The 17,544-nt window shown below is 41.6% G+C and overlaps 1 protein-coding gene across 1 annotated transcript in view; it reads right to left on the bottom strand.

The window, feature by feature from the left end:
- Positions 1 to 17,544, bottom strand: part of PLEKHA2 (pleckstrin homology domain containing A2) — a 122,881-nt gene that overhangs the window by 17,621 nt on the left and 87,716 nt on the right. The window contains exons 4-9 of the mRNA XM_020985228.2: positions 17,113 to 17,161; positions 14,069 to 14,166; positions 6,051 to 6,191; positions 4,851 to 4,997; positions 3,699 to 3,767; positions 3,059 to 3,129 (exon numbers count right to left, since the gene is read on the bottom strand). Coding sequence (XP_020840887.1) covers positions 3,059 to 3,129; positions 3,699 to 3,767; positions 4,851 to 4,997; positions 6,051 to 6,191; positions 14,069 to 14,166; positions 17,113 to 17,161 — 575 coding nt within the window. The remainder of the gene's footprint in view (positions 1 to 3,058; positions 3,130 to 3,698; positions 3,768 to 4,850; positions 4,998 to 6,050; positions 6,192 to 14,068; positions 14,167 to 17,112; positions 17,162 to 17,544) is intronic.

Below are 17,544 nucleotides of genomic sequence, written 5' to 3'. Positions count from 1 at the left end.
AAGAGTTAAGATTCCCTTCTGTTGTTGTTGCTGTTGCTTGTCCTTCGTTCTCCAAGAGGACCATGACATCAGGAAGATGATGCCATGATGTGCAAGTGAACTGGATTTAAGTGAGGCAGGGCTGTGCAAAGTCACCAGCCTCACCTTCTCCTCCAGAGCCATCTGGGTCCAGTGGTGAGATATAGATCGGGACAACTGGAGATGGCCCAGGATGCTGAGGGGGCCCCCTCTATTAAGGAAATATTATAAGCGAAGTCATCCATGTGGGTTGTATTAAGAACTTACACTGGGGTAATGACAATAGGAGGGAAAGAGAGATATGATAGAGTTACAATAACAGGACTCCATAACCAATTAGACACAAGTATTCAGGAGAGGGAAGAGTCAAACACTAGGGCTTTGGACAGGGGTAGGTGAATACATCTAACAAAAACAGGGTCACATAGCGCATAGAGCACCAGCCCCAGAGTCAGGAAGACTCATCTTCCCCAGTTCAAATCTGGCCTCAGACACTTACTAGCTCTGTAACCCCGGGCAAGTCACTTAACCCTGTCTGCCTCAGTTTCTTCATTTGTAAAATGAGCTGGAGAAGAAAACGGCAAACCACTTTAGTCTTCTTGCCAAGAAAACCCCAAATAGGGTCATGAAGAGTCAGACAAAACAGAAAATGACTGAAGAATAACAAGAAGACATTGCACGTTATTAGCTACTAAACATGTCAAAGCCCCATCTAGTCCAACTTCCTCATATTTTGGGTAAGGGAAATTTAAGTAACTTGTCTGAGGTCACAAAGGTAGTAATTGTCAGAAGGTGGGACTTTAACCAAGGTCCTTTGGCTTCAGAGTCAATGGCCTTTCCATCGTACCATATTCCTCTACTGTCTAGTTTGGTACTCAGCACACAGTAGGTGCTTAGTGTTTGTTGAATTGAACTTAATTGTATTGGCAGCATAATGCCCACCAAAGCACACCCGCTCTGGATTCTGGGCCCTTTTACTTCACAGAAACAACTCTCTTGGATTAGGACATAACAGCAATCCTTGAGTTACCTCACTTTAGTCAGTCAATCAACAAGTAGGTATTACGGACCTGCTATGGACCAGGTGCCATGCTAATAGTAGGGGTACAAAGAAAAACAAAAAACAATTCTTGCTGTTAAGAAGATCATAGAATGAGGAGACAACAAACATGCAAACTATGCACAAACAAAATATATAGAGAGAAAGACAATCATTGGAGGGAAGGCCCTAGGGGAATTGAGGAGAATGGAGAAAGGCTTCTCGTAGAAGACGGGATTTGAGGGGGACTTGAAGGAAGTGAGGGTGGCCAGGAGTCAGAAAGGAGGAGGGAGAGAATTCCAGGCACGGAGGAGAGTCAGTCAGTGAAAATGCCCATAATTGGGAGATGGAGTATCTTGTTTGAGGAATGGCAAGGAGGCCAATGTCACTGGATCACACAGGACTGGAGAACAGCAAGGTGTAAGAAGATGGGAAAGATAGGAGGGGGTCAGGTTATTAGGGCTTTCAAAGGCCAAATAGAGGATTTTATATTTGATCCTGGAAGTTATGGGAGCTATTGGAGTTTATCAAATGGAGGGATGACATGGGCAGAACTGCACTTTAGAAGTTGTGGTTGTTGGGTCTTCATTTTTGAAGGGGACCAATGACATCCTGGGTGATGTCTTGACATTGGCATGACTTGGATTTAAATGAGGCAAAGTTGCATAAAGTCATCTACCTCATTCCCTCTTCCAGAGTCATCTAAGTCCAGTGTCAAAACAAAAGTTGGGACGACTGGTGATGGTCTGGGATACAGTGGATGACTTTGTTGTCTTTGATGTCTGACCAAGGTCTAAGTGTTCCACAGTGCCTACTTCAGCCTCCTTCATGGCCATTGGAACAGATTATTCTCATCCTCCCATTCCCATTTTGCCAGAGGAAGTTTTCACATGCTTGGAGTGGACACCCCTCTAACTCACCAACTGGTTTGAGGCCTGTTGGTCACCCTCAATCTGGTTTAGCCAGTCTGCTGAGAAGATTTTACTGGGGTATGGCTGCTACAGCTCCTTGGAGCCATAGGTCAGACCTCTCCTTTAGGAAGATCATTTTGACAGCTGAGTGGAGGAGGCGATAGACACAAATCAGGGAGATCAACAGGAGGCTATTGAAATAGTCCAGTTGGGAGGTGATGAGGGCTTGCACTATGGTGATGGCAGTGTCAGAGGAGAGAAGGGAACATATATGAGATGTTAGAAGGTAGAACTGACAGGACTTTATAACAGATTGGTTATAGATTAGAAGAGTGAGGATTCAAGGATTACACCTAGCTTTTGAGCCTGGGTGACTGAGAAGATGATGGTATCCTCAACAGTAAAAGGAAAGTTAAGAAGAGGGGAGGGCTTAGGTAAGTTTGAGGTGCCTATGGGACACCCATTTCAAAATGTCAGATAGGTACTATATCAGATTGCATGCCATCTTAGGGAGGGAGGGGGGGGAAATTTAAAATTAAAAAACTTATGGAAGTGATTTTTTATAAATCAAAATAAATTAATAAAAAAAGATGTCAAATAGGCAGTTGCAGATGTGAGAGTGGAGGTTAGCAGGGAGGTTAGGGCTGGAGAGGTAGATCTGAGAATCCTCTACATAGAGATTATTGAATCCGTGGGAGTTGATAAGATCACCAAGTGAAAGAGTATGGAGGAAGAAGAGAAGATGACAGGACAGAGTCTTAAGGGACACCCAACATTAGTGGGTGTCCAGCTACTGGATAAAGATCCAGCAAAGTCAACTGAGAAGGAATGTTTAGACAGGTGTTCATTAAGGTGTTTTTCCCTCATCAGGAAAAAAAAAACCAAGAAAACAAACCAACCTTTCCTTGACCCTGACATTTCTTCAAGCAGCCATTTTTACTTTCTTGCTCTTCACTGTTAAACATTTACTAAGAATAGACTACACTTTGCTACCTCTACTTCCTTACCACCCACTCACTCTTCCATCATTTGGCTTCTATGTGCACCATTCTCCTCCATCAGCAAAGAATCAAACAGAATTAATAGTTACCCGGATTTGACCAGACACTCATGAGTCTTGAGTACATCTTTCAGAAGGATGGTTCGCAGAGGCTCTCTGTCCTGGGGAGAGAGACAGAGTAAGGTGGGGTAAGTCCATCTATCTCTATCCAAGAACCAACTGACACCTTTCTCCTCTTCCTTACACAGGGTCACTCAGAATTTGTTCTGATTTGGTGGCAGAGATCTCCAAATCTATGTAGGATGAAAAGCAACAAAATGCAAAATGAACCCGAATATGGCCTCAGAGATGGCTAGAAATCAGACCTGTGTGACCTGGAGCAAGTCATTTCATCTCTCTCACCTCAGTTTTCTCATTTGTTAAATGGAAAGGTTGGACCACATGATCTTTATGATTCTTTCCAGCTCTAAATCCTATGAGCACATGAATTCCTTACATGGATGGGAAATTTGAGAAGGAAGCAAACAAAACATGGCACCCTTCGTAAATGTGAGAAGGAAAGGAGACTAGGGATAGAAATCTATGCATTAGAGGGGCAACTGAGAAAGTGGGGCAAATTTCTATATTCATGCCTGTGATGGTGGTGTCAGTGTAACCCATGTACCCATAAATTTATGTAGGCACAAATGTACCCAGGAGGCTAAAGGATTCTGTAGCTACCGCTACTCACCTGTTCACACTTGAAGTACGAGAGGGAGAAATCATCAAGAGCAAAGAAACGACGTTTCCAGTTCTTTCTCTGAAATAGAAGAGAGATGGATGTCTCTGTGTACATAGCTCCCATCCTGGGTGACAGGATCTAAGATAACAATGTTATATGGCATAGTATTTGAAGTAGTGAGTCTTGTCATTTACTAGGTTTGCAACCTTAGGCAAGCCTTATATACCTGTCTGAGCCTCAGTTTCCTAATATGTAAAATGAAAATAATACTAGCACTTGCCATGGTGAGGATGAAATGAAATTATATATTTTGCCTCGCAAATGTTAATGGGCTGTACCAATGTTAGCTATTGTGATAGCTAGTAATTACATATATCACAATTACATGCATAGCATAAGATTATAAATGTTATTATAATTACTATTATTATGGCCAAGCTTACAGGAATGTTTTGACTCTAAAACAAGATGGTGGATATAAACCTTAAAGGGCTACACAAATGTGAGGGTGAGGAGAAGGAGGAAGATGGGGAAGAGAAGGAAAAAGAAGAATCCTTACTCTTCCAAGGCGATATTGGCCTTTTAGATTGTAGGTCTAATACTCTGAATATTCTGGGTAAAGAAACCATTTTAAATAAGTTGACATCTCATCCTAGCATAATTTTTATCTCTCCCCACAAGCCTCTATGGTCCCGCAATTCAATTCAATAAACATTTATTAAATGCCTACTATGTGTCAGGCATTGTGCTAAGTGTCAGGCAAGAGACAGTCCCTGCCCTCAAGGAACTTACAATCTAATGGAGGAGACAACATGCAAAGAAATATCTACAAAGCAAACTATATACAGGATAAATGGGAAAGCATTGGAATTAAAAGGTATTAGGGAAGGCTTCCTATAGAAGGTGGGATTTTAGTTGGGGCTTAACAGAAGCCATGGAGGTCAGTAGTCAGCGTGGAGGAGGGAGAGCATTCCAGACATTGGGGATGGCCAGGGAAAATGCCTGGAGCCAAGAGGTGGAATGTCCTGTTTATGGAACGGCCAGGAGGCCAATGTCATTGAATTAAAGAGCATGTACTGGGGAGCAAGCCCTAGGAAGGGGCTAAGTAATGAAGGGCTTTGAATGCCAAGGTTTGGCCCTAGGCCCAATGTTGGCACTTACCACATTCCCCTGTTTCACACAATAGCCGCTTTTAAGGAGGGGTGGTCCTGCTGGGGCTCGGCAGCCTGAAGTAGGGATGTAGCTCTGAGACCTTCGGAGGATGGCATGGTGGCCTTGCACACCTGCATCTGTCCCATCCCCGCCATTCTACAAGAGAACAGCCCCACGAGTCAGTAGCTTTTTCTCATCCCACAAACTCTGACTCATTCTCTACTTTAATCCCTTTACCCTTCTCCTACCTCAGCCAAACATTTGGATTTCCCCATAAGAACAACATTTTCTCTTACTACCAAGACAAGGCTGTTGCCTCAGAGAGGTCAATCAAGGCTGGGAAAATAGGAAGGAGCAGAGGTGACTCTAATCAGAAGAATTGTGCACGTGTAATCTACATACACACACATATACACACATGCATATCAGAAGTACGTGTATATGTATATATGCACACACATATAGCTCAAATTTGCATCTTTATGATCTAGCCACTGGAGGGCAGAGTAGAGAAGGGTGGAGAAGGTGACAAATAAGAGAGGGAAGGGACCCCAGTATACATGTTCTCAGCTTGGCCCTTTTCCTCTGTCCCTAATCTCACATAAGATCCATTATGGTACTAGGTACTGGTTTGAGGCAGGTAGGTTGCACAATAGATAAGAGTGTGGGACCTCAAATAAGGAAACTTGAGTTCAAGTTCTTCCTCAGAACTCTTAGTAGCTGTGTGACATTGGGCAAATCACCTAACTACTGTCTGCCTCAGTTTCCTCAAGAAAATGGAGATAATAATAACACCCACCTCCCAGGGTTGTTGTGATGATCAAATGAGATAATATTTGTAAAGCACTTTGCAAAGCTTAATGTGCTATATAAATGCTAGATTTTGTTATTGTTATTCTCATATTTGGCTATATTCTAACATAACAGAAGCAGAGGGCTAGTATTTCTGTCACCAACGTAGCGCCCCACTATCTCTGCATCCCCACCAATTAAAGCCACTTCATAGCAATCACTTTCCAGGTGCTAGGGAAGACCTCAGACCTTTAAAGGTCAGGGTTCTCTTGCCCACAAACACTATCTGTAGCTCTTCTGAATCCTTAATCCAAGATATAATCTGAGACACATTTTTTGCAGATGTCACATCAGTGACATCACACCCTTGGTTTTCCCAAACAGTAGCCCCATCCCCACCCCCCATTCCGTTTATACCTGGTTGATGGGCGTGTGTACCACAACCCCACCAATGATCTCTGTCTTATATGCCACCTGTAGCTTTTTTTCTAGGGGCTGAGAAATTGCTGGGCTCTTGGCAACCTCAGTAGCCAGGGGCAGGCTCCCCACTTTGGGTACCTGGAAGGAGAGGAAGTGCAGAAAGCTTTAATATAGAAGATAGCAGAAAATGCCAGAACTGGGACTCAGTGGAAGAATGGGGTCATCTAACTATTGAGTTCATTGCTCTTTTGATGACAACTGCCTCTTAGGTATACACAGAAGAACAAACAGCAAATTGAAGATTTCAGGAGCAAATTGCAGATTGAAGGGAATCTGCTAAGGTGAATGCTTTTGAAGACCCCCTGGGTCCTGTCAGCAATAGGACCTATGAGCTGGCAGTCCCAGTAGCCTCTGATGACTCAGTTTTTACATCTGAATACAGGAGTATTATGCCATTCCTGTCCCTACATATATTCCCTCCTCTTCAATCCCCTCATCCACCTATTATAAACAGAGCTCTGTCTGGGGAAAGAACCTTTCTCCTTCTTTTTGGTGGTTAGGAAACTGTGTCTGATTAGGATCTGGTCTAAAATAAAGTGTCCATACTCTAACACCCCCGTCCTATCTTATATAGACACAGAACCAGAATGCTAGGAAGCATAAAGCAGTCAATACCTCTTACACATTCTAGTGAGATAGTTAGATAGCTCAGGGCATTGAGTGTGCTGGACTTAGAGGCAAGAAGACCTGAGTTCGAAACCTGCTGCAGAGACTTACTATCTGTGTAACCTAGGCAAATTACTTAACCTCTCTCTGCCTCAGTTTCCTCCTCTGAAAAATGAAGTACTCATAACAACACCTACAGCCCCGGCGTCATTAGGAAGATCAAACAAAATAACAAGTGAAATGTTTTGCAAACTTTAAAGTACTGTGTAACTGCTATCTATTATTTATCATCATCATTATTAACATCACTATATTTTGACCTCTCCAAGACTGAACAGTGACCCCTGAGCAGTGAGATCAACAGGGCAGGCAAAACCAAACCAAAACAAAACCAAACCACCAGCCTTTACAAAGGCAGCTGCTATACAAAACATAGTCATTAGCACTGCACCAGGAATCACACCATTCAGTCTCTATGCAAAGAGAACGCCCAGGTTCAGGTTGGGTCTCAGTGTGCAAAAGCAGAAAAACAGAGATGATTCTTGCCCTGAGAACTCGGTTAAAATACACACAGAACCCTCCCCCTAGAGACCACCAACTGAATGGAGGGGCAGGAACTCCAACCAGGGCTTTAGAAGATAAAGGCAGAATTAAAAGTTAATTTGAGGCTGTAGCACATTGAGCAAGCCCCTAATTTCTATGGATTCCCATGTCCAATAAATTAGCACTGAATTCATACACTAAGGGCATCCAGGCTTTCTAGTCTAACCCATATCTGAATGGGTACACGATGCCAACAAGTAGCCATCCAGTCTCTGCTTGAAGACCTTTAGTGATGGAATCCCCACTGCCTCCTGAGCTAGGCCAATGTACTTTTGACAATTGTCATAGATGAGGAAGTCTTCCTCCCAACAAGTTGAAATCTACCCTTCCTCAACTTCCACCCATTGTACCTTGTTCTTCTACCTCCCTTTGGTCATCTGCAAATTTGATCAATGTTACCTATGCTTTCATTCAAATTATCAATAAAAATGTTTAACATGACTAATATGGATATATGTTTTACATGATTGCACATAAGTAATCTATATCAAATTGCTTACCATCTTAGGTAAAGGGGAGGAGAGGGAGAAAATTTGGAACTCTTTTTTTTTATAAAAAATGAATGTCAAAAATTGTCTTTATGTGTCATTGGAAAAAAAAATACTATCTAGTGGGGGAAATTTTTTCAAAAATGTTTAAGAAGAAAATCCCAAAGACAGATCCTAGAAGGATTCTACTGGAAACCTCCCTCCAGGTTAACATTAATTCATTAGTGGCTACTCATTGGCTTCAGTCATTTAACCAGTTCTAAGTCCATTTAGCTCTATTAACATCTAGCCCAAACCTCACTATTTTGTTTACCAGCATAAAAAGGAAAACTATGTCAAATAAATGCTTTGCTGAAATCTGGCACTCCTCCTCTTATTCCCTACTTCCATCTGCATTATAAATTGGACAAAAGCCTGGCAGAGAAAGTGGGTCTCTGACACCTGGAGTACACTCTATAGTTCCTCCTTTTCAAAACAATCCAGAATTCTCATCCTCTTTTTTAATCCACCACACTTTTTAAAAAAAATCACCGTAATTTCTCACCCTTCCCCTAACCCCTTAATAGCTGACCTCCTGGAGATGAACTTACTTAGCTGGCCTAATTCTCAGAGAGTAGATAAAGTCATTCCCAGACCACTTTTCCCACATTTCTCTGAGCATGACTATGTGTCACAGAACCTTTAGGATGAGTGGGTTTTGTTCTAATTTCTTTCATTGGTTCCATAAGAAACAACTCCTAGAGAGTAGAATGGAGAACAAACCTAAACTGGGAGAAAGGCTGTAGCCTACGGAGAAGAAAGTCCCCAGAGAGCAGGTGACATGAGCAATGGTGATGTCAGCTTTCACAATGACGAACTTGGGAAAAGTTTTTGTTTTCTGTTCCTGGCTGTCAAACCATCTGAAGGAAGACAGGAAGCCATCACCAGGATTTCTAGAATACTGCTTGCTCCTGACCAACAAACAAGAACACAGGGAGGCTCTTGTTCACTATTCTTAGTCTTTAAATATGGTTCCATAAATTTCTTATGGCTCTCATCGGTATCATGCACCTTCTCCATCTAGGACACCTACCAGAGTAACTTTACAGACTCATAGAATTGTAGAAATAAAAAAGAGGGGTCCAAGAGGAAGTCAATTCCACAAGGTCATAGCTAATTAATGTCAGCGCAAGGCTTCCCAATTCTCAGACCACGTCTTTTCCCAACTGCACCACAGGTGCTAGAGTTGGGGCAGGGGGAGTCCCAGGGTTTATGGGGAACCTCTACCATAGCCCCAGGTGGTGAGAGGTCTTTTGGCTAGGAGCCATTTCCTGAAAGAGAAGTTGGAAGTGAGGAGGTGGGCAGCTAAGTGGAGGCAGCCCCCAAAGAGGCAGGGCCTTTTGGGGTGAGGAAGAGAAAGAGAGAGAGAGTGAGAGAGAGAGAGAGAGAGAGAGAGAGAGAGAGAGAGAGAGAGAGAGAGGAGCAATGGTACCTGAGGGCAAATAGAGAAAAATCCATGATTACAAGAAACAAGCCAGAATTCCCAAGCACAGAGATTGAAATCTGGAAAAAGTCAAGTGAAGGTGCCTTGGGATGAGTGGACAAAGCTGGTCCAAAAGCCTCCACCACATCCAGTGAACGATGAGAGAGCCCAAGTTCTGAAAATGCTTTTAAAGAGCTACTTTGCTAGAGGACTTGATATAGACTATGACGCGACTAATATCCACCAATGTTTCCCCACAAGAGGAGTTAGGCCCAGCCCTCTTCCTTCCCTCCTTTAGTTTTCCCTAAAAAAAGAGACAAAGCTATCCCTGGTATTTGATTGGCTCTTGCCTACCTTGACACAACTTCCTTCACCTGAGGGCATAAAAAGCCTGGACCACATGTAGTCAGGCCCTGGATGAAGACCATGCAAGTCACCATGTCCTTCATCATATCCTGACCTTATGACCAAACACATTTCTATATGGAGATGAGAAGGGAGTTGTGTCCAGAAAAGGTAAGTACCACTGTACTCTCGTAGCATATCTTTGCTGTTTTAAGGCAGTGGTGAACTGTTCAATGACTTATGAATGCCTCATTTCATCCTAACATCAAATCTGAACCAAGGGGGCTGCCATTAGAAATGTTTCCAATACAGTCCATTCGCCTGTATCCTGAGCCATGACAGGACTATTAAGAATACAGGGTTGGTAGGAACCTCAAAGGCAGTTGCCTCTTTGTAATGGGGGAGACCTTTAGTTCACCCATCCTGTGTGACGTTGAGTGAATCATTTAATACCTGAGCTTCAATTTTCTTGTCTATAAAATTTTGGTTTTTAAGTCAACCTTCCAGCTCTATATCTACTGTCCTATGATCCCTCATGATATGGTAGCTGCTATTAGAAAGACATTCCTAGAGAATCACCTACATTGCCTAGTTTGGTGTCCTTTTCACTGCACAATTTTCAAAGCCTTCCAGGGAATATGTGTGATTCACTGATATAGACATTTCTTAAAATAGCATATACTCATCAGGAGTGATATATTTTTATTGTAATAACTTGCTATCTTCAGGAATCATCAGATTTAGAGTGAGAAAAGACCTTCAACATTATCTAGTCCAATCCCCTCATCTTAGATGATAAACAATGAGGCCTAGAAAGAGGAAGAGAGTTGCCCAAAGTCGCATATAGGAGCAGAACTGACGATCAGGCCATGTGAGGAGATGCTGAAAGATCTAGGATGCTTAGCTTTGGGGAAAAAAAAGGAGTTCTGATACCTGTGTCCAGGTACTTGAAGGCCTGTCATATAGAAGTCAAATTAACATTGTACTGCTTGGCCCCAGGGGGAAGAACTGAGAACAGCCTGTGGACATGGACATGGCAAAGAAGCAAATTAGGTTTGATATAAGTAGGCATGTGTTGGAGGCTCAGAACCTATTGTTAAAATTTCAGTGTGAGTATTTACACCTTGGAATAGCAAATGCTTTAAATCAGGGCTTGATTTATTGTTTCTTTTAATTGCCCTAAAATTGAGAAAGTGATTGAGAAAATGTTAATATTGCAGATTAAATTTAAAAGTATATCTTGTGCTCTGAAGGGCTAGCTGTTAAACGTTTACCAGCAAACTCCTGGATGTAAGGGAACACTTTCCTAACAACAAAAGCCATTCAAGAGGAGGCAGACTTCAGAAAAACCGGGAAAGACTTGAATAAACTGATGCTGAGTGAAGTGAGCAGAACCAGGATAATGTTGTACACAGTAACAGCCACGTTGTGCTGTTACTAACTTTGATAGAATTATCTCTTCTTAGCAATACAAGGATCTAAGACAGCTCCAAAAGACTCATGACGGAAAATGCTATACACATCCAGAGAAAGAACCCTGGAGTCTGAATGAAGATCAGAGCATGCTATTTGCTCTTCTTTCTTGCTTTGTTTTGTTTTGTTTCTTCTTTCTCATGATTCCTCCCTTTTGTTCTAATTCTTTACATGACAAATGTTAAAATAGGTTTAATATGAATGTATATGTTTAAAGTCCATATCAAATTGCATGCAGTCTTTGAGTAGGGGGAGGGGAGGGTTGGGGAGAAAATTTGGAACTCAAAATCTTATGGAAGTGAATGTTGAAAACCAAAAATAAGTAATTAAAAAAACAGACAAACAAGCAAGAGCCATCCAAGTAGACAATTTCATGTATGCTGCAGTAGGAATGCTATCTGAGGTGTAAAGTTAAAGTAGATAACCTCTGAATTCTTTTCAAGTCCTGAGATTCTATGATTCCATGAAAACCTCCTAAGAGAACTTATTTGTAGAGAGCCAGGGGAGACAAATTTGTCCAAGCATACATTTGATGTTAAAAGAATTGTGCCTTAACCTTTCTAAACAGAACAGTGCACCATTCATGAGTAATACAATTAGAAAATAGGAAGTCTGATAGCATTAGGTAGAAATTCTGACACCCACAAAGCAGACAGCTTCTCAGTACACATCAATACACACACATTCAGTGACACTCCCTCTCTCTGTCTGTTCTACTCCTTTATGAGAATACTCAAAGGAGACATGATTTTGTTGGAATCGGGGGAACTCCCTTCATTAAACCAGGGCAGACTCAAAACTCTTCTAAGACTTAGCAGTCTTAATGAGCCTGAAGTCCAGAGTGACACACTCTCCAATCTTCAATCTCTCCTTTCTCCATTGAGTCCTTCCCTGAAGCCTACAAATGCATCCAAGACTTCCTCATCCTAAAATTAAAAATAAAAAACAAAACAAAACACCCCAAACTTAATTTGACCTGATGATTCCAACTAGCTTTAAATCCCTATCTCTTTATCTCATTCATGACTAATCTTGAGAAAGCTATCTAGACAAGGTGCCTCAACTTCTGCTCTTACCCTCTTCTAAACCTTCTGCAAACTGGTTTGCAACTGCATCATTTAACTGAAACATCTCTCCAAAGTTGCCAGCAATCTCTTAATTGCCAAATCTAATGGCCTTTTCTCAATATTTATCCTTCTTGGCCTCTGCTGCCTTTGATACTGTAGCCCCGTCTATTCTCCTGAATACTTTCTTTCCTAGGTTTTTCATGACATGGCCCTCTCTTGATTCTTTTCTTACACGTCTGACCACACTTCCATCTCCCTTGCTAGCTCATCTATGTCATACTCACTAACAATGGATGTTCCCCCCAAGGCTCTGTCCTGGCCTTCTCCTTTTTTCTCTTTATAATCCCTCACTTAATGATCTCATCAGCTCTCATGGGTTTAATTATCATCTCTATGCAGGTGTTTCTCACATCTATGTAACCAGCTCTAGTTTCTCTCCTGAGCTCTCTCCTGCGTCACCAACTGCCATTCGTACATCTCAAACTGGATGTCCCCAAAGGCAAAAAAATTCAACATTTTCAAAACAGAACTTATTATCTCTCCCCCAAAAAACACTCCCTCTTCTTGACTTCCCTGCTACTGTCAAGGGCACCAATATTCTCCCACTTACCAAAGTGCATAAACTTAGTCATAGCATCCTCAACTCACTCAACATATCTAGCCTGTTGCCAAGTATTGTTGGATTTTTTAAAGATATTTTCACAAAGCCTGTTCATGTATGGTCCCTTCTCTCCCCTCACATATCCACCATTCTTGTTCAGGCTGTTATCACCTCTACCCCACGGGAAAGGTACAAAAGGATATTATGATATCCTTTTAAATGGTCTCTTCTATCTCCACTCCAATGTATTTTCTACTCAGCTGTCAAAGTGACTTACCTAAAGCAAAAGTTCAACCATATTATTTTCTTATTCACCAAACCCCAGTGGCTCCCTGTTACCTGCTAGATCACATATAAAGCCCTCCGTTTGTGTGTGTGTGTGTATGTATGTATATGTATATGACATATCTACATATATATTTATATACACACACACATGTGTATGTATCTCCTAGAGAAAACTTGTTATTTGTATGTTGTCTTTCAATTAGAAAGTGAGTTCCCTTAGCTTGATTTTGCCTTTCTTTGTATGTCTAGTGCCTACATGGTACCTGCCACATAAGTGCCAAAGGCTGGTTTTGCAATCAGGCCTTCCTTTCTCCAAGCCTAGGGATTTTGCTGTTCAACCAGGCTACCTCATCTTCTGATCCTGTACAGGTCTGAAAATATTTTCTTGGAGGATTCTTCTACATGCAAATAGAGGAAGATGACATGAACATTAAAGCAATCACTCATCAAGGTTCAGTGATTCTTCTAAAGGAAGCACCTTTAAACCACAAACTGCCTTTGTTGCTCTGGGCTCATCTACAAAAGCAGCATTTGGCCAAGCAACCCCTTGAAGTGAGAGGAGGAGCCAGGATGGTGAAAGAGTTCCGACTTCTCTCCTCCCCCGTCCCATATGCTTCATCCTTCACTTTTCAATATAAGGAAAGCACTTGGTAATTCTTAAAGTGTTCTATAATTACTGGTTACTACTATTATTGTTACCACACTTTGAGCCTGAGTTATCCCCAAAATTACCCAAAATATGACTGATCATAAACCTTCCTAGGAATTCTGAAGTGATCCTGCCACAGAGGGGACTCTCCATGAACTTCTCCCTGGCTGGAACTGAATCTCAAACTCTCAGTTCAATTTGTGGTCAATCAATCATGGTGCAAGAATACGTTGCTAGAACGAAGAGGGGAGTAGGTCAATTGGGAAAGCCCCTATGCTTGTACAAAGTTCTTTCCTGTATCAATTAGATCTTGGGCTGGAAAAAAAAAAGGTTCTTTTGCTTACACCAAAGATGGGAAAGGAACCATACATACTGTGATCTTGCTGGCTTGGTTCAGTGCCTCTACCCAATCCTTCAAGTCTTTCTGGTCATTGGCTTGTAGGAAATAACGCTGAGAAAGGGCATTGATGACTGCAGACAGGCAGGCAACAAGATAAAAAGAAAATAAATCCCCAATCAGTATTCCGGCAACAAACAGAGGCATCAATGAACAAGTCATCTTTGGGATCCACAATGCAGACCAGGCAAATTTCCATGACACCAGGTCACTGTGAAGCGTTCAGAGAAGAAAAGACTATTGCTACTCTCAACTCTGCTCTAAAAGTATATCTTACTTCACTAGGAAAATGTATACTACTCTGCTTCCCAATATGCTGATCTTCATCTACAAAGACGATCAAAAAGACACAACCTTGGATTTCTTTTCCAAGAGTAGTAATGGATTTATAATGATACATCCTCTTTCTCTTAACCAGTATCCCTTATTATCAGTGGCACGTTGACAAGTGGTTAGAATGTAGTTACCTGTGAAATAATGTCCAAATCCAACCCATGATACTGGGCTTGGTAGTGGCAAGCTCTAAATGACTGGGCTACCTAGGCTTCTTTTGGGCCAATAATTTATTTATGAGCTCCCTTTGTTTTTGTTTGGCTAGGCTGTGTATGGAATCCAAGGAGTCACTTACCAATATTTTTGAGCTGTGCAATGAACAAAATTTCTGAATGGCAAATATAGGATTTTGTTTTACAATAAGTTTTATTGATGCCTTTTATTTTGATATCATAATCATTTCTATAAATGAGCCATTCTGTCTCCCACATTACCCCATTCCCATTCCTGTCAAAACTGAATCCTCTTTGGGAGCAAAGAAAAAGTGAAGCAAAGGCAGTCATCACATCTGACTATGTATACCATATTCTATCCTAGTAGAACTTTGCCTCTCTGCTAAGAGGAATGAAGCATACCTCTTAGTCTGTTCTCTGGGATCACTACCAATTTTTTACTGCTTCACATTCTTATTTCTTTTTAGTGATCTTTTCATTTGCATTGCTGTAGTGATTGTGCATATTCAATACTAGATGTTAAACCATTCTAGGTAGTGGGGGAAGGAGGGAAGAGGCTAATTTATTTCCTTTATAATACTTGAATCTTAATTTAATCTTTATAATACTTTAATCTCAATAATACTGTGATTCCTTCAATATGGGTATACCCTTTTCTGCTTATATGGACTATGATCACTCCATGCCTCAATAAACCTGGTGGCCAATCTGCTGGTGATGAGACTCTCTGAACTTTGTGAGGATGGTCTTCAGATAACGATCTGGCTCTGGCCCATATTGAAAGCTTTTTTCAAATTGGTAGGACACGTCAGAGTTTACAGAGCCCTGGTATAGCAATCCTGAACCCACAGTTACCTCTGTGCCACAGTGAAGCCTCTATTCTAGTCAGGTTTTAGTGAATGTGAATTATATGGGGAGGAAAATCCCATGGAATAGACATAGAATCCAAAGCCACAAGACAAAGAGACAGTAGGAATCCTGGCTGCCCTTTTAGTGTGCCAATCACAGATTTAAAGTAGGAAGGGACCTGAGAAATCATCCAGTCCAAACTCCTCCTTTGATTTTTTGTTTCGTATCCCTCATTTTGCAGATATAAAACTGAGGTCTGGAGAGCTTAGTGATTTACTGATGCCTAGAATCAGGATTCCAACCCAAATCCTGTTGCTAAATCCAGCAATTTTGTCCTCCACTGTTCCATGCTGCCTCCTCCTTGCCACCTGTTACAGTGCTGTTCACATAGCGAGCTCCTAACATACCATGGCAGTGGTGGCTGATAACTAATTTCTGTGACATCCTTTGTAGTTGATCGCTTAATAATAGTCTCTGAACCTGCCATCAGAGAGGTCTTACAACGTGAATATCTGTTGAACACCTGAGATCCCATATTAAGGGCCCTGGAAACATACATACATATGTATGTATATGTGTATATATTTTGTAGTTGGTCAGTCATTTCAGTAGTGTCCAACCAACTCTTGTGACCCCATGTAGGGTTTTCTTGGCAAAGATTCTGGAGTAGTTTGCCATTTCCTTCTCCAGCACATTTTGCAGATAAGGACACTGAGCCAAACAAGTGACTTCTCGGGGTCACACAGGTAGTGAGGCCAGATTTGAACTTATGAAGATAGATGAAGATAGAGCTTCCTGACTCCAAGCCTGGAAACTGAGGCAAACAGGATTAAGTTACTTGCCCAGTGTCACATAGCTAGTGAGAGTCTGAGGCCACATTCGAACTCAAATCTTCCTGTCTTCAGGCCCAGCACTCTATCTGCTCTACCAACTAGCTGTCCTGTGTGTGTGTGTGTGTGTGTGTGTGTGTGTGTGTGTGTGTGTGTACTATTGATATAATATTATATATAACATAGATATTTTATTTCTAATCTGCCAGGGCCAGGAGGACTGAAATATCATTGTGACTCTTCTCTAGTCCCTACATGGCTAGAGTAATTCTTCCTGGGAGGAGGTATTCTGAAGAGAAGTCAGAAAGACCTGGGTTCACATGCTGCTACCTACATTAGTTGTATGACCATAGGCAAGTCATAACCTCTCTCAAGCCTCATATAATGTGTGCTCCGTGAAGCATTTAGCTAACTTGTAAAGGTCAGTTATTGGTATCAGTATCTCTTAAGACTCAAAAGATGCTGCTGTGACTGCAATCTCTCTCTCTCTCTCTCTCTCTCTCTCTCTCTCTCTCTCACACACACACACACACACACACACACACACACACACGAAAGTTCACTGATCTCAGAGACACAAGACAACCTCTGCCACTCACTAGATGTGTGACTTTAGACAGGTCACTACCTGTCTCTGAGCCTCAGGTTTTATCATTCTCTGTGAGTGGATTGGACTAAATGATTGTGAAAGTGCCTTTCAGTTTATATAATCTATGTCGATTCCCATAGATACACTCAAGTCTGACTTGACATGTGGTCACAGGACTGTTACTATGCAGGAAGCAATTATGAGAACCAACAAGAATTTCTTTCCCCAGGGCAGTATACTACTTACCAAAGCAAAATGGAGTTTTGGGTTTCTGTTTTGGAGTGGCTATATTCACCTAAAAACAAAGATAGTGAGATTTATACACATGATATATAGATATTGGTGTAGATACATATATCATATAATATATAATCAGATATATATAGTATATATAATACAGAGACAGAGAGCTAGAGAGGCAGAGAGACAAAGAAAAAGATGGACGTAGAGATAGAGACAGAGAGAGAGAATATGTACATCTCCTGAAGCTATGAGGCCCACCAAGACTCTGGACCCCAATATCTGCATTGGTTACATTTACACTTACTAATATGTGAGCCCCACATTTCAGGTTCAAATAAACCAAGGGATGAAGAAAGCAACCCATCACCATTGTTCCTCCACTCTCCACCCGATTAGGTTAGCTGCTCTTGATATGGATCCCAACCAAATATCTGT

Source organism: Phascolarctos cinereus, unplaced genomic scaffold (genome assembly GCF_003287225.1).
Source record: "Phascolarctos cinereus isolate Bilbo 61053 unplaced genomic scaffold, phaCin_HiC Scaffold_2;HRSCAF=192, whole genome shotgun sequence".
In the NCBI taxonomy this organism is placed as follows: Eukaryota; Metazoa; Chordata; class Mammalia; order Diprotodontia; family Phascolarctidae; genus Phascolarctos; species Phascolarctos cinereus.
This window is presented reverse-complemented; position numbering and strand designations above follow the sequence as displayed.